A 21,496-nucleotide genomic window follows, 5' to 3' on the forward strand; every position below is an offset into this window, starting at 1 on the left:
AAATGCACTAGTGATGAATAACGCAGACCACATTCAGAGTTGATCAGAAACAGATAGAGGCCACTTGTAACATGAGTAGAAATGCAAATGTGTTTTCTGTCCACATACAACAACTGAGTTAGCAGCAGATGCAAAAGAATTGTGTAGGGCGATGGCAGCTGTCAGGTAAGCCATGGAAAGGTGACCACTTCTAATACCTAAGCACCTTTCAAAGTGAGTGGAGTAGAAGTAACTATGTTTGAAGTTGAGCTACCATCACTATCATCAGACTGTCACATCTTTGGCATCATACTAAAACACTAAGTTTTTTATTGCAGTGCGCCACTTTACCTTCTTGTCACTTTTACTTGTTAGGTCATTGGGAACAGTCAGTTCCAATTGTAACTACAGATTAGTAGCTGTGGTGCCATGTACTGCACAGAAAAACATAAGCGGACACAGTGCAAGTATGTATTAATGTCAAGTGTAAATGTATTCCTGCTAAATTGTATGCAGTTACATTTGATACAAGATATGACTATTAAAGGAGGTTGTTGAGAAAACTAACATTCATAGTGGAGTGTGGACCTGATGTAACATATTCTGAATATTGATAACCCAGGCTGCATTAAAAAAAAGCAAGCCTTGAGTTTTTTCACTTGACTTAAGGTGACAGTTCCAGCAGCAGAGGACTGGCGAGATTTCAATAATTGCAGTCTTTAAATGTGACTTGCCTACCGTGTGCAACTTGTTGCAAGTCTGACACTTCCTTTAGGCAATAACATGGGTCCCCTCGCCTCCCAAACAAATGCATTCCTGCAATTCTTATTGTTTTTTATGAAAAGTAACTTTAAACTTCACACGGAAAGAAAACACATGTTCACAGTTAAAAATTTGTATACCTTTTTTTGAGCTTGCTGGTGAAAGTGCTTCATTGTAAAATTTGTGTATATGTGTGAGTATGCCTTTATTGTAATAAGGTTAAAAATTTGCATGTATTCCTTGTTGTAAAAAGACATTCTAAGGAGTATATAATTATTTATTGCTGCTATTATATGTTATTTATCAGTGCTGCCTCCCTTAGGGGGAAATGCCTTCCCCAACAGCAACTGATATGACCCACTGCAGCACACACTGGATAACAAGGACTAATTTTAGAGAAGCAATTGTGTGCTATGATACCTTATTACTGATATGATTCTGGTGCATCCTTGTGTTTTTAAAAGTGCAAATCCAAGTAGCTAGCACATTCATGTCTCTGGTGACTCTTACTTTGAAGTCAGTAGACGGATTGAGAGAGCATGGGGGGTCATGAGGTCGTTGGAAAGGTGTGTGTGGCGCTCCCGGTATCTATGCAAAAGGACGAAGGTCCAAGTCTTTAGACTCCTGGTGCTTCTTGTCTTGCTATATGTGGATGCTATCCAGTGACCTGAGACGAAGACTGAACTCCTTTGGTACTGTGTCTCTCCGGAAAATCCTTGGGCACCGTTGGTTTGACTTTGTGTTGAATGAGCGGTTGCTCATGGAGTCCCGAATGAGGCACATTACCTGCATTGTGAAGGAGCGTCAGTTACAGCACTACGGCCATGTGGCACGATTCCCCAAGGGTGATCCGGGCTCGTAGGATACTCATTTTTGGGGACCGAGTGGCTGGACCAAGCCAAGTGGTCGCCCACGTAACACCTGACTGTAGCAGATAGAGGGTGGGAATTGACCATGTCTCTGCCTGGAGGGTTTCCAACCAGGATCCTGAGTTGTTTCGTCGTGTGGTGGGTGTGGCAACGTACTGTATCAGTGCATGTTCCCCAACTTGACTTGACTTGATAATGTTCTGTTTGAGATTAGAAAAATTCGGAAATAGTTGTTGAAGCAAAAAATGTAATGTGGCTTAATTCAGATATTAATTCCTTTTCAACATATGTAGGATCTATGATCTACAAAAAATAGAGTTTTGCAGACCTAGTTTTTAGTTCCTGCATAAAGCAACTTTCCTGCTAATGTTTTGTTAGATAACCCTACTTTTGCTCCATAAAGTTTGCAACATTTGATGAATTCTTTCCATTTAAAACTTACACCTAAACAACAGATGTGACAAGGGCAAACTTATTGTACATGCAAGAATTTCAGATTAATGCATCTCAGCAGAAAATGTGCTAGATAAAGATGATGTTCATCATCACCAAAGAGTGGACAAAAATCAGAACTGTTTCCTGGAATTTAAATTTATTTTTGCAATCAAGCAGTCTTCCATTAAGCTCAGGAGAGTTGCAGTAGTTGGTTGATGCATTGCTTATAAGGGCACTTGTCATTCGTTTTCTAGGTTGTTTGCTTTATAGAAATTTCTGATATCATAAAATTATGCTCTTCATTTAATACCATGAAACTATGCTCTTCATATTCTATTAATAAGAACATCTGTTTTCCTTCTTTTGTGCTCCTGGTATACTAAAAAATAATCTCCTATTAGTAATTACTATGTTTGCCTCAATTCTATTGGCAATTCTCAGGGTACTATAAGGTTACCAGAGGTTAATATCATAATATTCTGAGCAATAACATCCTTTTATTCATTTTTATTCCCACATACAGTAATCTTTACTCTGATCATAAATTGGATTAGGCATTTTTGAGAATGTTCTGGTATGTAGTGAACTTGTCCCAGAAACAAGATTGGAAGTAACCTTTTATTCTTTATTCATTAAATTATAAATCACACACAAATGCCATCTACAACAGGTGACCTGACAGCACAAAGTTTGGGAGAAAACCTGTCATTAGGGTCCTTTTGTAATAATGCAAATAGCATTCTAAAGGCATCCATCCTATTTGGGTCCTGAGCATCATGAAGAAGCTCTGCAACACACATGACCATTATAGGGTTCTGGACTAAAGAAGCGAATTTTGCGTTATATTAACTCAATCCATGGACAACTAGCAATTTCTAAAAAATGTAACATTTTCTTTGCAATTCGTAAACTTTTTTGTAAATTTATCTTTAAGACAAAGACATTGGTGGAATTGAGAAATCCCTTAGCTTATTCATCATATTAGGGGAGCAGGTGGGGATGGTGCAATCCTCGAAATACCAAGTGACCTTCGAATAAGTAGACTGGTATGTGTGGGCAATGCAGACCTGCTTTATTGTGGCTCAGAGTAGCTTGGTGTTTTTGTGTGTTTTATAACTTGCGCTCCGTAGTGACTAGTGTGCTGTTCTCCTCAGCAATCTGCAATGAGAGTAATACCAGCAGGGAATGCCAGACTCCTGAATAACTGATTAGGCAAAAAACAAGATAATGACAAAAGTTATTAAATATCTTTTGCTACCCATCCTCTCCACCACACAGTAGGCCGAAATACATTTATTTGACTTCATGTTCTATTTTGTTGTTCTGACAATTTTTGCTAGTAGCCTTTTCGATTATATTATGCTTCATCCCACCACACTTCTCTTCACTGTAGCCACTTATTACAGACGTATTAGCATAGCAACAATTATTTCCTTGTTATTAGCTGACTAAGTGCGGTGGGCTGGCGCCTTGCCCGGGGTTTGTTTCCTGCCTTGCGCCCTGTGTTGGCTGGGATTGGCTCCAGCAGACCCCGGTGATCCTGTGTTAGGATATAGTGGGATGGATAATGGATGGATGGATAGCTGACTAAGCAAATTTATAGAATTAATGGTTTCATTTCTATTTGTAAAACCTTTTGTGCCCTTATGGTATTGCTTTATCTATGGAAATTTGACCTTTATGCAAGTGTCTTGCATCATACAATTGTATAAAATGTTAGGTTTTGTATACAGATGTATTCTAATTTGCTTAAATTGTATCAAAGCCATTTGCTTCGATAACAAAAAAGTGGACTCCGGTGGATAATTTGTTTTTGTGTCAGCAAAGGCCTCTGTGTAGTAGAGCATAGGGAAGAATCATTTTCTTGAAAGCAACTGAAGAGACACAGAAATAAATACCTATAGGTGTGCATTATAAGCCAACACACTTCCTAGATTTATCATGTAGCACTTTAAAACTAAGAGCAGCAATAAATAAAAAAGAGTCTTTTACTGAAGGTTTTCATTGTCAGTGTTAGCAAATTAGCTTTTAAAATGCAGTTTCAAATCCATTTCCATGATTGATGGGCAAAGTGACTAATAAATTTTGCTAGCTTATGTGAGGCTTGACTTCCACATCTTTTTTTGTCATCGTGTACAATTGGTAAGCAGAATACAAAAGTCAGGGGAGCTAATTAATCCTACAGAATTCCATACTGATTAATAGGCTGTCATTTGTGAACTATGAAGGGCATGATTTATTGGGGCTTTGAAATTCAACTTTTGGGTTGAACATATATTCCAAGATCACATCTTATAGGAGTCTATGACAAAGGTTTGAAATATTTTAAACATTCTGTACATACAATTCTCCCCAAGTTTGTCTGTTAAATAATCCATTATTACTTTTTGTTTGGATTTTATTGGATTATTTGGGAGAATGTTGTCCCATTTACCATGACATTGAATCTAGTCTTACATGAATCATATTCAACAGTCATGCACAAATCTTGCAGTAATGTGACATAAATATGTATTTTATTGTAGCTTGTGAACACTTAAATGTTTGCTGTTATAAACAGAAGTCATTATTATTGACACTTCCTAAATTATATAAAGCCTATAGTGAACATGCATTAATTTGACTATAACCTTCTTATCGTGTCTGTATTTAATTCTAACTAGCACATTAAGAGTAAATAGTTAAAATTGTCTTTTAGATTCTAGCTTACCATGTTAAGACACTGGAAATGTTGTTAATCACAGTGTTCATCATTTTATTGTATTTTTTTCTTAGGATTTCCATTTAGAAGAATGGCTTAACAAAGAGCCTTGTGATTTCATTGACACTTAAGGGCGTCTGGTAGATGGTGCTTTTAGGCTACGATGTATAACAGGCTTGTTATGCCACTATTTATACTGAAGCTTCTATTTGTTTTTACCAAATGATTCTAAGTGCCATTAGAGGTGTTAGTTGGAGTGCAATAGGGCTGCAGGAAATATTGACCCTTTCAAAGGAAGCTATTTAGTAACGATTTATCTTATAGAGAGGTGTGGATGAGAGTGTAGGCATCTAGCTGTATAGGCATTTATATATATATATTCTAAATTTCTAATAAAAAAATATATATATATATATTTATATATATTTACTGTATATATATATATATATATATATATATATATATATATGTAGCAATTTTGCATGTGGGCAGTCAATGTCGACACAAAAAATAATTTATTCTGTACTATTTATTTTAGCTTAGTGACAAACCAGTTAGTATTCCTAGTTCACAGATCCCATTGTCACCAATAGAATTTTGTGTTTGATTTTTTTTATAATTTCTCCTCAGCCACAAGCGACTTTCTATTAGGGGTTTTAGTGTTGTAGTCATATTTGGTTTTGTGCTTAATATATTTTTAATGTTATTGAAAATTAGTAATGTTCTCCTATTATATAATGCTACTTTTATTATAGTGCCACTGCTTGGAGGGTTATTAGTTGACAGTTTTTCTGCCATTGCTATAGTAGGTAAGGTACGCTGGAGAAGCATGCAGCACTTGACATTTGTCAGCATCATGAAATGCCTGATTGTCCAAGATTGTGGATTTACCCCAGACCTTGAAACTGTCATTCTTTTGTACTAAATTACAACTCCTTTGCTTGACTATGATTTAAGATTAACAGTTTGGTTCTGGTTACTGGTGTAGTATTTATTTTTTTAAGTTATGAGGCTGTCTTGTCACCCTTAAATAAATTTTTTGCTTCATTTCTGAAATATTTGTACAAGTATTTCTTATTGTTTATTTGTTTTGTCTTTGCCCTGGTGATGCCATTTTTGCCTCTGTTTAGTTGTGCTCATTTTGTGACTGTCTTTGCTTGGCCATACTGTATCAAATCCATCCATCCATCCATTTTCCAACCTGCTGAATCCGAAACACAGGGTCACGGGGGTCTGCTGGAGCCAATCCCAGCCAACACAGGAACCAATCCCGGGCAGGGTGCCAACCCACCGCAGGGCACACACCCCCACACCAAATACACACTAGGGACAATTTAGGATGACCAATGCACCTAACCTGCATGTCTTTGGACTGTGGGAGGAAATCCACGCAGACACGGGGAGAACATGCAAACCCAGGTCTCCATACTGCGAGGCAGCAGTGCTACCACTGTGCCACCATGCCGCCCAATTGTCATTTAACCATCTATTACAGTGCATCTGGAAAGTATTCACAGCGCATCACTTTTTCCACATTTTGTTATGTTACAGCCTTATTCCAAAATGGATTTAATTCATTTTTTTTCCTCAGAATTCTACACAAAACACCCCATAATGACAATGTGAAAAAAGTTTACTTGAGGTTTTTGCAATTTTTTTAAAAATAAAAAAAACTGAGAAATCACATGTACATAAGTATTCACAGCCTGCTCAATACTTTGTCGATGGACACACACAAACACACCAAGCACACACTAGGGCCAATTTAGAATCGCCAGTCCACCTAACGTGCATGTCTTTGGAAGGAAACCCACGCAGACACGAGGAGAACATGCAAACTCCACACAGGGAGGACCCGGGAAAGCGAACCGGGTCTCCTAACTGCGAGGCAGCAGCGCTAGCACTGCACCACCGTGCCGCCCCTGTATCAAACCATATAAGCAAAGACAAATAAGGGTAAGGATACTTTCTAGTAATAATGTCAAGGAAAACAATTCAGAATAAGCATCTGGTTTGATTTTGACATTTGGAAGTATTTTGATTTATTCAAACAATGACCTTTGATAGTTTATTGAGTGTGATTCAGTCTATCCCCTTTACTACATTTTGTGGCTTTTGTTTTAATCACACTGTAAATAATCTGATGAACACCGAAAAACATGATGTCCACCTTTAATAGACTTAAGTACCATTAACATAAGGCAGTGCACAGAGGCTAATTTACTATATAGTCAAACTGGGTTGTTGCCTACGGTGATAAATGATGGACAACCGATTGCCCCCCGACCCCTACCTCCGCCCGATATAATCAAATAAATTGATGATGAATCAAGCTGGGATATCAAAGGGGATCCAACACCCTTTGAGCAAATGTCTTGGTACCTTTGTGATTGAAACTTCAAGGTGGACATCCCAAGCTCCTACCCCATTCCTCGATAAAATGTTTACGTTACATTCAATGCAAAATATGTTTATCAATTGACTGCAAGACTCCGTAATTTGACTGGGACATTTTCACTTTCGCGTAGGGCATTAAGAGAGCTGGAGTTGGCACTAAAGTAGTGCACTAAATATTATTAACAATTAAATGGTAAAAGTGATACAAATTACATTAGAGTCATCATAGGTATTATAAAGGACTGTGAAGTTATTTTCAAAAGAATTAATAAACATAGGCTAAATCTAAAATACAAGAAAGCAAAGATTTAATTTGAATATCATGATTGTGGCTGTCACAAAAACAGAGTTTTGCAGTTTAGAATTTAAAGATTTATGCTTCATTTTTCCATTTCAAAATGGTGAGTGGATGGTGAATTGACTATAATTTTTTTCATTTTAAAATTTAATAAAAGGCAAATATTCTTTCTGAAAAATGCACACATGACTAATTAAAGCTTTATGCTCTTTGACATTCATTATGTCATTTCAGGCTTTTGATATAGATGTTTACAGCATTTTTTTATTCAGCAGAATGGAAGTTTAGGATTATAATATCATAAGTTTGACTATATATATATATATATATATATATATATATATATATATATATATATATATATATATATATATATATATATATTGAATGTTGTGTTGGTAGAGAATATTTAAGGACATTTTTCAATACACAGTTACTTGTAATAGTATCATTCCACCTAGTATATCATATCTGTGCTTGTGATTTATGACTGCTTCTCAAGTAGCTCTATATGTATCAAAGAATGATGACGGTATTTATCTTTAGCCTGCATCCTGTGGTTCGTAGGACTGGCTTTCCATCAAGGATGTCTTCTGCCTGATGCTGTCTTTATGATGCCGAAATGGAAAAAAACTAATTTAGGAAACAAAATTGCATCAACAAAAATGTCTAATACAGTTTTTCAAAAAATATTTGGCCTCTTCCTAAAATTAGTTCCAGCATACCTAGGTTAAAGAACTTAAACTCCTTTTTTTCATGTGGTCATTTTTCTTTTTGCCGTAAAAACACACTTCTAACATCTATTCATCAGTTTACAAAACCCAGTTTATCCAATTATTGAGCCACAGGGCTATGAAACCTGGAATCCTCATATTCTAAGCAGGAAACAACCCATAGTGCTTTGAAGAGCACATTGAAACCCTCACCTGTACTCATGTCATGTGTGTAGGTGAGGATTGTTGTCAGTGTTTTACGTTGTTGAACTAATTGAGAATATTCTATCATCACCTTGTAGTATGACACTATGAGACATTTTCATGAGGAATTGATCGAAAGCTTATCCCTTAAATCCTTAAGTGTGTCCCATTTATTCATGCAACGTCACCTTCTTCAGCCAGCTAGTGGATTGTTGAAGGACTTACTTTATTTACACAGTCCATTCAAAGTTCAGATCCACTTTCACAAGAAATGATCAGTCCAACCCGCTGTATCCTAACACAGGGTCACGGGGGTCTGCTGGAGCCAGGGTGCAAGGCAGGAACAAACGCCAGGCAGGGTGCCAGCCTACCGCAGGGTACACACACACAAACACCAAACACACACTAGGGACATGTTAGGATCGCCAATGCACCTAACCTGCATAACTTTGGACTGTGGGAGGAAACCTACGCAGACATGGGGAGAACATGCAAACTGCACGCAGGGAGGACCCGAGAAGTGAACCCCAGGTCTCCTAACTGTGAGGCAGCAGCGCTACAACTGCGCCACCGTGCCGCCCTGTGCCAATTATCATATATCATTATTTATGCAAATCAGCAGTTGATGAATGCCACTGCAAATAAGCCTCTCCTTATGCACCACATACTGTTGTCAAACTCCTCAGTATAGAGTGCTTCAACTGGATTAATGAACAGGAGTTTCAGCTACCCCAGAAGGCAGCACATTGTGTATATCCCAAAAATATCAGTTAACTGAAAGTTTTGTCAGGAGGTCTAAAATTCCTCCTAATGTTGTGCAAGTCTGATCATGTTAGGTGGAGACTATTGCTGCTAATTGAGATTCTATCAGTTGCTAACTACAAGAGTTCCCATGATTGTGTTACTGCTGGAAGAGGTATTCGTGAGGCCAGAAGGGGACGCTTAACCTGCGGTCTGTTTATTTTGGAATTCCCACCTATTATATACTTACATAAGAATTAATATAAAAATTATGCACTTGTTATTGTGTATAATGCAAGGGATACAAGGTATACAAAGAATACAAGGTTAACATCAGAAATAGGCACCCGGCCTTAATGACCTAATAAGACAAATCAGAAAATAAGTAATTTTAAAGAAAGGGGCAGATATCTATAATTACATTATAGACACATTTCCTTCCTTTTGAATATATAAATTACTAAAAATATCGTGTCAATTTCCACTAGTCAAACGAAATTACAATTATCTCTAATTCGAATATAGGCGATTCAAGGTGTAATTTTAAATATTTAAAAACATGACTAACCAAATGTACATTTTACACCACCATCTAGAGAGGAGAGGAATGAAGGTCAATAGGAACAAAACAGAATACATGTGTGTGAATGAGAGGGAGGTCAATGGAATGGTGAGGATGCAGGGAGCAGAGTTGGCAAAGGTGAAGGAGTTTAAATACTTGGGATCAACAGTACAGAGTAATGGGGATTGTGGAGGAGAGGTGAAATAGAGAGTGCAGGCATTGTGGAATGGGTGGAGAAGAGTGTCAGGAGTGATTTGTGACAGACGGGTATCAGCAAGAATGAAAGGGAAGGTCTACAGGACAGTAGTGAGACTAGCTATGTTATATGGGTTGGAGACGGTGGCACTGACCAGAAAGCAGGAGACAGAGCTGAAGGTGGCAGAGTTAAAGATGCTAAGATTTGCACTGGATGTGAGGATGAGGATGGATAGGACTAGGAATGAGTACATTAGAGGGTCATCTCAGGTTGGACGGTTGGGAGAGAAAGCCAGAGAGGCGAGATTGCTTTGGTTTGGACATGTGCAGAGGAGAGATTCCAGTAAAGAGGTAAAGAGGAAGGCCTAAGAGGAGATTTATGGATGTAATGAGAGAGGACATGAAGGTGATGAGTGTGACAGAACAAGATCTAGAGGACAGGAAGATATGGAAGAAGAATGTTGCGACCCCTAACGGGACCAGCCAAGAATGCCATATCAGATTGTTTTAAACAGCATAACAGCGCAGAATAATACATTGAGTATCCAGTGTTGCTAGCAGTTCAATTGTAGGTGGTGCAAAATTCATGCAGCAGAATAGTGAGCTGCTTATACCGATTATTGAACAAGCTGTTCACAGCATGATTCTGCAAGAGGAATTGTACAATCTTCATTTTAGACTATTTAACTCTTAAAAATATTTCCCAAAAATCATTGGCTTCAACCATAATAAGCAGACACTGTAGCTACAGAATTATATTTACATTCTACAGTAAAATGTAGTCTCCTTTTACTGCTATTGCTGCTGTTCAGTAGAATAAGTAAGAATATTATTTGGAATAAGTCTTTTAAAATAAGTTGATCTAATTTACACCACATGGCCAAAAGTATATGGACACCAGTCTAAATGTTTGAGTTCAGACGCTTTACCACAGAATCAAGCACACAGCCATTCAATCTCCATTGACAAATGTTGGAAACAGAATGAAGAACTCAGTGACTTTAAATGTGGCACTGTCATGGGATGCCACATTTGCCACAAGTCAGTACATGAAATTTTAGCACTGCTGTATTGTGAAGTCAAAGCAGCAACTGCTCAGCCATAAATTAGGAGGCCACTCAAACTCACAGAATGATGCAGAAGTGTATAATGTGTATAAATCGACTATCATCTATTGCATCACTGATAACAGAGTACCAAGGCTGCCTCTGGAAGAACTGTATACTCTATTGGTAGTTTCATGAAATGGGTTTCCATGGCCGAGCAGCTGCACACAAACCTAAGATCACCAAGCACAATGCCAAGCACAATGCCAAGCACAATGCCAAACGTTGGCTGTAGTAGCTACTAATGGAATCTGTTGCCATGGGAACATATTCTCTTTACTATTTGGCAGCCCGATGGACAAATCTGGGTTTGGCAGAGGCCAGGAGAATGGTACATTCTGGACTGCATAGTGCATACTGTAAAGTTTGGTGGAAGGGGGATAATGGCCAGGGGCTGTCATTTGGAGTTTGGGCTAGGCCCTTTGTTCACAATGAAGGTTGATGTTAATGTTACAATATACAAAGATGTTTTAGACAATTATGCACTTCCAACTTTGAGTTTGGGAAAGACCTTTTTCTGCATAAAGCCTGGTCCAAAAAAACATGGTTTGATGAGTTTAATATAGACAAAATAAAGTGGTCTGCATAGAGACCTGACTTCAACTCTATTGAACACTCAGGGATGAATTGAAACACCAACTGTGACCCAAGGTTTCCAATCCAAAATCATTACCTCACCTTCCAAATGCTCCTTTGATTGAATGAGCACAAATTCCCACAAACAAACTCCAATATCTCATGGAAGGCTTTCTTAGAAGAGTAAAGACTGTTATAGCTTCAAGAGGGTAAAGGGGGAGGTAGACTGTGCAACACCATGTTGATGCACATGGTTTTGGAATTGGATTGTCCTACAAGCTGGTATAGTTGTGAAGGTCAGGTGTCCCCACACATTTGGCCGTATAGCGTACATCTTGTCTCCTTTCCTTCAGAAACTTCAGAAGAAGTCATTGATCTTAAACAGATTATTCAAATATGTATACAAGAATGCATAGAAGAATTAGAACTGTTTTTTTAATTGAAAATGTTAATGTGATATTTAGAAATAACATTAAATAGTCAGAAAATAATGTGCATGTAAATGCATTCATTATAGAGTGTGCCAGGATGGCCCTTCTCTATATGTTCCAGGGGAGCAAGCATGGGCTGCACAGTACCTCCCACGGACCACTTGGTGGCAGTCCCCCTGGGTGACTGTGGTGCCTCAGATTCCCACAGTACTCCGTGGGAGATGGAGTTCTCCACAGTCCTGTTGGGTGGCCACCAGGAGGTGCTGCAGAGGTTCCTGGGCCTGTCTGGACCATAGTTCAGCCACACCCGGAGGTGCAATCGGAGGCAGGTGGTCAAGCACCTGAAGCATTTCCGGGTGAGCTATAAAAGGGGCCAGCAGCCACCACTTGGGGAGCCTGAGTTGGGAGGAGGAGGACAATGTGCTGTTGAAAAGTGTAGCGTGCCTTTGGTTTGTGCTTTTGGGACAGTGTACAGCTTGTGGGAAGACATCCCCCACACGTGAAGAAAAAAAAATGTATTTGTTTTGATACCTGACGTGCCTCCGGTGTCAGTTTGTGTCAGGTCAGTGCCTATATAGCGTCTTTGTTACAAGAGTATACGTAAATCAGTGGCCAAAATCCCAGGTGATGATTTGTAATCCATTTTATTGCATAGTAAAATAGGAAAATGACTAAGACAGGTGAATAGTTTTGATAGCCTCTATAACCACAGATACTATTTGACTTTGGTGTCTGTCACATGTTTTCATTTACGGTACTTCTAGTACAAGACTACAAGAACTGGCTTATTTGTGTTGGTACTCGTATACATTTGTTGAACACTCCAAAGGATAAGGATGTAGATATTCACAAATTAATGGTGGCTTCAGACTTCCTCCGGTTATATGCTTTCTCAGCAGGAACTTGCAGTTTCACCATTGCCTCTTTTTACCTTCACAAAGTGTTTCTATGAAACCTTTACATATTTCTTAGCTTTGAGAACTCAAGAAAACTAAGGCACTTAGTAATATGATGCTGGATCTTCCAGTTAATGGTTTGCATTAGCTGCAAGCAATAAAATTAGCCAAGGTCTTTGCTAATGTTGGAATAATAATTTACGGAGATGGTTACCACATGCTGAAACTTTTTTGAGCTCTAATTCAGTGTTATTAATAATGAATAAAAATGCAATTTTCTTTCGGCTGTTTGTGGGCCTGGGGAATTATTTCAATGAATATTTCAGCACATTATTTTAATCATGGTTTCTAATACAGTATGTAAGTGGGGCAGTGTTTTATAGTTTCTGGTTTAGTCTGGAGAGACATGATGGTCATTAAACTGCACACGGTTTCCATTGAGGTTCCCCCTTTGATTTACAGGACTTGTTAAAAACACAGTAAAAAGAAGGCATGCTGAGCCATTTCTACTTGTAATTCGATGCTTTATTTGTTAATGGTCTTGTTGTGACTTATAGCCTAGGCTGTAGGTATGCTATGGCTGATGGACAATATTGAAGCTTTAAATATGTAAAATAATCTGCATAATCGCCATGACATTTTTTATGAAAGCATTGTTTGCAGGGTTCCTCACTGCTGTAGTAAAAAAAAAAAAAAAGATAAAATTCAGATTTTTCCTTGCATTTCAATCTGTACCTTATGTCTTTTCCCAGTCAGTTGCATGATTTCTGGCGCCTGGACTATTGGGAAGATGATCTGCGAAGGAGAAGGCGTTTTGTCCGCAATGCCTTTGGGTCCACCCACCCAGATGTCCTGCTGAAATCTATAGAAGACTATGGTCAGTCAGCAGCTTTATTACTCCTTCTAAACAGGTTATTGAGCATATGTAATGGAACTACTCTTAGTTAAATGTCTGATTATCGTGCTCTCTCTTCCTTTTACAGCTTTCCACTCTTAAGTGTAAAACGGCTGCGGTTAGAAATACTGACATATCTTTAAAGTACATGTTTATATGTTGATGGAAAATGGATGGTTAGGATGAATATTTTTCTTATTAGTTCCCAAAATATACTGTAGTTTTTGTTTTTATTAGAATAAGTCAACACGTCCAGGATTGCAAAATGTCAAGCTTATTGCAAGCATTTTGACATTATATATTCAGCCATTATTTAGCTCTGAAACCACTGTGAATACTACTTTATTCTTATAAAAGTAAGAGCCTGGTCAGCAGTGCATCATTAAACTTAAAAAGCTACTAGCATTCTGGAAAAGGCATTTTATGCAAGCAGAATATTTATGTAGCTGTCAATTCGTAAATTAATTATGAAGCAACATAAGGAACAAGGATTAAATAAGTGATGATGATGATGATGATGATGATACATTTGACTTATTTGTAGGCACCTTTCTAAACACTCAAGGACACCAAACAATAGACAAAACACAGATTCTAAACAAAAGTAAAATACAAAAATTGAAATTAGACAGTAGTAGTAAGTAGTAATCATTCATATATACTGAAATATTCACAAGGTCCACAGTGGTTTTCTATGCTTTATTAGCTGCGAACAGCACTGAAAAATGCCTACCAGATTCTAAAAAACTTAGCTGCACCTCTTAAAGTCAGTTTAATTTATCTAGTTTTAAACAAAATAGGACATTGATAACCCATTGTGTTATATACTGGATGCTTTAGGATTTTTCTCGTCAAGCACAATGATAAGATTGTTTATTAAGTAGTAGCACTTCTTCAGGGATTGTCTACATAGTGCGTTTACAGGATCAAGGCAGTTTGAGGAAGAAGTAAAGGTTTTATTTTAATAGAATGTAATCTCTATTAGCAGTCCCAAAAATGTGTCCCAGTGAAGTAAATGCTTGATGGCATCTCTAACAAGTAGGGTTTTGTCCCAGATACTACTGTGATTTTGGCTTAAAGTTGAAAAAGATGTGGGAAATGTCCATATTAAGATAAACCATGTATTGCACAAGACGAATGGTTATTGAGGCTGACCATTAATTACTGTATCTGAAAAGTCAGTAGATTCTTTATAGCACTCATTATTGAGCCAAGTATGCTTGTGCATTTTCATTTTTAATGTATTAACAGTAGGGCGGCATGGTGGTGCAGTGGGATTGCTGCTGCCTCGCAGTAATAATAATAATTCTTTACATTTATATAGATAGCGCTTTTCTCACTACTCAAAGCGCTCATCAATTGCAGGTTAAGGGCCTTGCTCAAGGGCCCAACAGAGCAGAGTCCCTTTTGGCATTTACGGGATTCGAACCGTCAACCTTCCGATTGCCAGTGCAGATCCCGAGCCTCAGAGCCACCACTCTGGTGGTGCAGTTGGGAGACCTGAGTTCACTTCCTGGGTCCTCCCTGCGTGGAGTTTGCATGTTCTCCCCGTGTCTGGGTGGGTTTCTTCCCACAAAGACATGCAGATTAGGTGCATTGGTGATCCTAAATTGTCCCTAGTGTGTGCTTGGTGGGTGTGTGTGCCCTGCTGGCGCCCTGCCCAGGGTTTGTTCCTGCCTTGAACCCTGCGCTAGCTGGGATTGGCTCCAGGAGACCCCCGCGACCCTGGTTAACTGACTGTATTAACAGCAAATTATCAAACACACAACAGTTTTGTACATAAATATACAAAGTACATTAAACACAGTAAAAAAGAGCAGTTGCAGTATTTTATATAAATAATTAACTACAATATTGTGATGCCTGGGATGCTTGCAGCTGGCGTGATCAACTTGAACCTGGGTTGTCAATTGTCACGTATCGAGGATGAGCAAGCACAACGAGGACTCAAACTATCAAAGGCTGGTGTAAGAAGGGCTCAGTGCTTTTATTAAAACAATTTAAAATAAAAGCAAACAGCATCCAAAGTGTGGTGCAGTTAATCTTCAATGAGTAAATAATTCATAAAAATGGTATTTGAGGAGGATAAATTTCCCATGAATAAATGTTACAAAAATGGTTCAAAATCAAAGTTTAAAACACGAGATCCGTCAGTCTTTGCTAAAAATACGCCTCAATATGTCCTTCCAATTCTGTGCCTTTACAGCTCAACTGTGTTGCAATTACTTGGTATGTTTTCTTAAATTTTTCACTTAAGCTGGCACTTAAGTCTTCTATCTGCCTCAAGAATGATTAAAGATATGAAGAGGTAGGGGAAATGACAGCGAAGGTAGGAGGGAATGAGAACGGCGCCCATACGCGCCGCACAGCCGCCCTGCTGCGCGCTGCAGAGAGTTGATTCTACAATAAAATAAAATAAAAATAAAAAGAGAAATAACCTTGGAGGTCAATCATCACCCCAAAAGCAGATAGTAGACATCACATAGTATATGTGTACCAAATTTCAGGTCAATAGGTCAAATGGTTTGCGAGCGACAGGTGATTTAAAATCCTGGACAGACAAACAAACCACGGTAACGTATTATATATAGAGATTCCAAAATGACTTATGTTCATAAGTCTCAAAAAGTGAATTATAGTAACTCCAAATCAAAATGCTCAAAACAGAGAAGACCAAAACAAAATGCTTAACAAATTCTAGAGGAGGGAATTATAAGGGAAGAGATAAAAACACAGCAGCTAAATACTTCCTAATGCCACAGCAAAAAGATGTGGCTAGTGACAGACTTTTATATTACTCATTTGAATCCAGTATCTGAGAGGACTAATCCAATGTCTTGTCCTATCCTAGTAAAATCAGAACAACTTTAAAAAGGATCAGGAAAAATTAAAAATACAAAACAAAGCATAAACAAGTCAATAGGACAATGGTGTAGGATCAGGGAAAATCAAATAATATAAAATATACAGTAATGGAATCAGAGGCAAGGTAATGATCCAGGCCAGACATTTACCTTTGGAACTGTCTATCTCTCATCTGTAGTATATAAAGTGAAAATACAAACAATCTTAAGTACTGAACTCTGAGGGACGCCATACCTAACTTTAGAAAGTAATGACAGAATACAATCTTCATATTTCATTACATACTGAAATTGATTTCATAAATATGAACTAAACTACACACTGCCTCAGAACCCAACGTACTTTTACAGCCCATCTAACAGTATAGTTTGGTCAAAAGTATCATAAGTTAGGCTTATACTGTATCTAACAGCATAATAACAACATATTATAATTGATATTTATTTAATCAGAAGATATTAGGATGTGATTGACTATACAAGTTAATGCTGTTTCTGTCTTGCAACTACTGCTAAAGCTGGAAACATTGAAAACAGCAATGCTTATCCATTTAGTGCATTTGTATTCACAGATTTACTTTATATATTTCTCATTGACAACATTACTGCTTACAATACGTGATAAAGAATCACAGTACCTACTATTTACTGCCTGTTTGAATACCTCACAGTTTATCGAGGCTACTTTAATTGTATGTCACTTTGTATAAGTGCAATTCAAATATACTGCTCAAAAAAATGAAAGGACTTACTTTTTAATCCGAGTATAGCATCAAGTCAGTGAAACTTCTGGGCTATTGATCTGGTCAGTTAAGTAGCAGAGGGGGTTGTTCATCAGTTTCAGCTGCTTTCGTGTTAATGAAATTAATAACAGGTGCCCTAGAGGGGCAACAATGAGACGACCCCCAAAACAGGAATGGTTTAACAGCTGGATGCAGGCCACTGACATTTCTCCCTCCTCGTCTTTTCTGTTCTTTCACTTGTTTTTCATTTGGCTACAGTCAGTGTCACTACTGGTAGCATAAGGCAATACCTTGACCCATAGAGGTGGCACAGGTAGTCCAACTTCTCCAGGATGGTACATCAATATGTGCCATTGCCAGAAGCTTTGCTGTGTCTCCCAGCACAGTCTCAGGGGCATGGAGGAGATTCCAAGAAACTGGCAGTTACACTAGGAGGGCTGAACAGGGCCGTAGAAGGTCCTTAACTCATCACCAGCACTGGTATCTGCTCCTTTGAGCAAGGAGGAACTGGATGAGCACTGCCAGAGCCTACAAAATGACCTCCAGCAAACCACTGATTGTGAATGCCTCTGACCAAACAATCAGAAACAGACTTCATGAGGGTGGTCTGAGGGCCCGATGTCCTCTACTGGCCCCTGCGCTCACTGCCTGGCACCGTGGAGCTCGATTGTCATTTGCCATAGTATACCAGAATTGACAGGTCCACCTCTGGTGCCCTGTGCTTTTCACAACTGAGAGCAGGTTCACCCTGAGCACATGTGACAGAAGTAAAAGAGTCTGGAGCAGCTGTGGAGAACGTTATGCTTCCTGAAACATCATTCAGCATGACGGTTTTGTGGTAGGTCAATGATGGTCTTGGGAGGCATATCCATGGAGGGACGCACAGACCTCTACAGGCTAGACAACGGCCCCTTGACTGCCATTAGGTATCAGGATGAAATCCCTGGAACCATTGTCAGACCCCATGCTGGTGCAGTGGGTCCTGGGCTCATCCTAGTGCACGACAATGCACGGCCTCATGTGGGGAGCGAATGCAGATAGTTCCTAGAGGATGAAGGAATTGATACCATTGACTAGCCCCCACGCTCGCCTGACCTAAATCCAATAGAACACCTCTGGGACATTATGTTTCGGTCCATCTGACGCCGCCAGGTTGCACCTCAGACTGTCCAGGAGCTCAGTGATGCTCTGGTTCAGATCTGGGAGGAGATCCCACAGGACACCATCCGTCATCTCATTAGGAGCAAGGACCCGACGTTGTTAGCTATGCATACAAGCACATGGGGGCCATATAAACTAGTGATTACGATTTGGAGTTGCTGCAATGAAATTTCGGCAAAATGGACTCGCCTGCCTGCCATATCAGTTTTATTTTCAGGGTGTCTTAAAATTCAGCCCTCTGTTGGTTGATAATTTTCATTTCCATCAAACGATGTGGCATCATTTCGTTCCTAACACAACACCCAGTCCATATCAGTAGAGATATCCAGCAGGATCTGATGTGTTTTCAAAGTGTTCCTTTAATTTGTTGAGCAGTTTATAATATCTCAAATAAACATATTGCCTTAAGATAGTATCTGTTGGGATTGACATTGTCTTCTCTCAATCCTAAAAGTGGATTAAGTGAATCATTTAAATTGAATGATGGATGGAGAGACAAATAGACATATTGTATACTGTAATTTGTTTTGAGAATGTTATGTTAACTTGTTAGATAATTAATGCCTACATTTCACCCTTCACTTAAATAGTATTTCTGCTTAGATGATTTAGTCTTCCTGTTTAAACAAGCTCACTCCTTTACAGAAGAGTTACTGAGCTTGAACGGGGGACTGAAGACGCACACCCAATGCTTGTTGGACATTGTTCTAGGATTGTCAGTAATCTTAGAAAGTATGGCCTTGTTTTATCATCTAACTCTAAAATCATCATTCTTTACGGCTCACTGTCCCTTATCACTTTACATAGGCTTTGGTATAGAATTTCAGACAAAAATGATAAGTACTCTAGACTGACAAAGCACACAATTTTCAGCAGCAGATTGATTTTTACCTTTGCCATGTCCTATCCAAGTAAATATTAATCAGGCTTGCCTTTTCACCTATTGAGATATGAGAATATCATATAGAAAATTTATATAGCGGCCAATTTAATTGTTGTTCTAAATTTCACAAGTATTTTTGTTGTTTTGATTATAGTTTGCAGACTAGCTTTATGACAATTGGAAGTATATTTTGGTAAGTAGTTCTTTTGAACTCCAAAGTCCTTTAGCACAGTAAACATTACAAAAGCTGTTATATAAGCAGTCCTATCAGTGTTCCTAAAGCAAAATCAAATATTATTTCACACATTTAATAGTAGGCAATGTAATAAATTATTTAGAAATCACAGTATTGAATAAATCTTGCTCCACTGACAGACTGAGGAGATCGTTCCTCCCCCACACTATGCGACTCTTCAATTCCATCCGGTGGGCTAAATGCTAACATTAATTTTATTTTAATTTTTTTTCATTTTTATTACTATTTAATTTAATATTGTTTCTTTGTATCAGTATACTGCTGCTGTATTATGTGAATTTCCCCTTGGGATAAATAAAGTATCTATCTATCTATCTATCTATCTATCTATCTATCTATCTATCTATCTATCTATCTATCTATCTATCTATCTATCTATCATATCTAGTGCCTTTCTATCTATCTATCTATCTATCTATCTATCTATCTATCTATCTATCTATCTATCTATCTATCTATCTAAATCAGCTGAGAATGGTGCATGAAAGAGGAATAAGATGGTCAAAAGACTAGAATCCTAATAATGAGAACATTTCGGCCTTTTATCAACAGCAATTCTCCATTTTGGGTTAAGCCCTCCACTGATATTGCCCCCTGGACTTCTCCATATAAACTGGAGGTGTGCATTAATAAAGAATGTGCAAGATCAGGCAAAAGTAGGTGCTGATAACAACAATCTTGAAAAGACCACACATTGTTGTCAGGAATCTGGACAAAAGCCCAACACCAGTAGAGACACCGCACAATACCTAGGTCAACTGAGGCTCAGCTGGTTTACCCCTATTGAAATGGCGCCTAAGGGGTGTAGCTTGATACTAAAATCAAACAGCAGTATTTTGAGCTAGCTTGACAGGTACCCATAGTGGGTTGGTTTACGCTTTTTGCCCAAAGCTGCCGGGATACAACAGCAACACCCAATGATTCTAAGCTTGATAGACTGTTTAGAAAATGGATGAATGAATGGATGGATGGGTAGAATAATTTTTGTATTAACATCATTTAGTTGTACCTTTGTAATGGGCAAGTGTATACTTCACAGTCAAATAAAAAACAAAGCCGTCTACCATGCCTGTTCTGAAAGGAACCGAGATAATAATGTCAGCCAGTTTTAAACGCAGCTACTTATGGCCTCCAGTGAAGGTGGTGTTGAAGAGTTTGGAATTTTTTTTTTCTTTATTAGTGAAATAATCACAGTATAAGACCATATTATGACAAAAACACCTGTCTGTAATTTTTCATGTAGAGAAACATAGCAAAAGCTATTACGCTGTCTGGTGTATGCAATAGGCCCGCGTCTTCCAAAGAAAAGTCTTTATTGCAAAAACAACAGGTGTTGCATATCTAGACAAACTTTTACAATTACTCTTTATTTAATGGATATATATAAATTGCTGAAGTAAAATTGAATTCAGATGTTAGGAAAATTATTTTTTAGCTTTGTGACTTTGTTTGTTTTAAACATTTTAATGTGTGAATGAATGAGGACAGATGGTTGTGTTAAGGCTTGCATTCCATCTGTAAAGCCCTAGTTTGGCAGAGAACTTGTTAAATGTTAAGCACATTTGCTCTTTTAAAATGCTGAATATGTTAAATGCATGGTAGTCATGTGAAAACATTTACTTCAGTCTGAAGTAAAAGTTACAGCATGTGTTTTATGCAAGCATTAATCACAATACCTCTGTAGTTTTCAACCAATTTTTACTTGAAAGTACACTTTCTGCTGACAATTATAATACTTAAAAGAAAAATAATTTCCCTGTCAGGAGCAGTCTATGCCTAATTTATTAATTTTCTTAGCCTATGTTTTTTTTTCCCATTACATTATTATT

General features: G+C 38.1%; 1 protein-coding gene across 15 annotated transcripts in view; it reads left to right on the forward strand.

Annotated features, from left to right (window-relative positions):
• The window catches only part of nbeaa (neurobeachin a), an 894,135-nt gene that overhangs the window by 544,133 nt on the left and 328,506 nt on the right, over positions 1–21,496 (forward strand). For all 15 annotated transcript variants that reach the window (XM_039745777.1, XM_039745778.1, XM_039745781.1 and 12 more), the window contains one exon: positions 13,618–13,742. In XM_039745777.1, the coding sequence (XP_039601711.1) occupies positions 13,618–13,742 (125 nt within the window). The remainder of the gene's footprint in view (positions 1–13,617; positions 13,743–21,496) is intronic.

The sequence above is a fragment of the Polypterus senegalus genome, chromosome 2 (assembly GCF_016835505.1).
Source record: "Polypterus senegalus isolate Bchr_013 chromosome 2, ASM1683550v1, whole genome shotgun sequence".
NCBI classification, from domain to species: Eukaryota; Metazoa; Chordata; class Cladistia; order Polypteriformes; family Polypteridae; genus Polypterus; species Polypterus senegalus.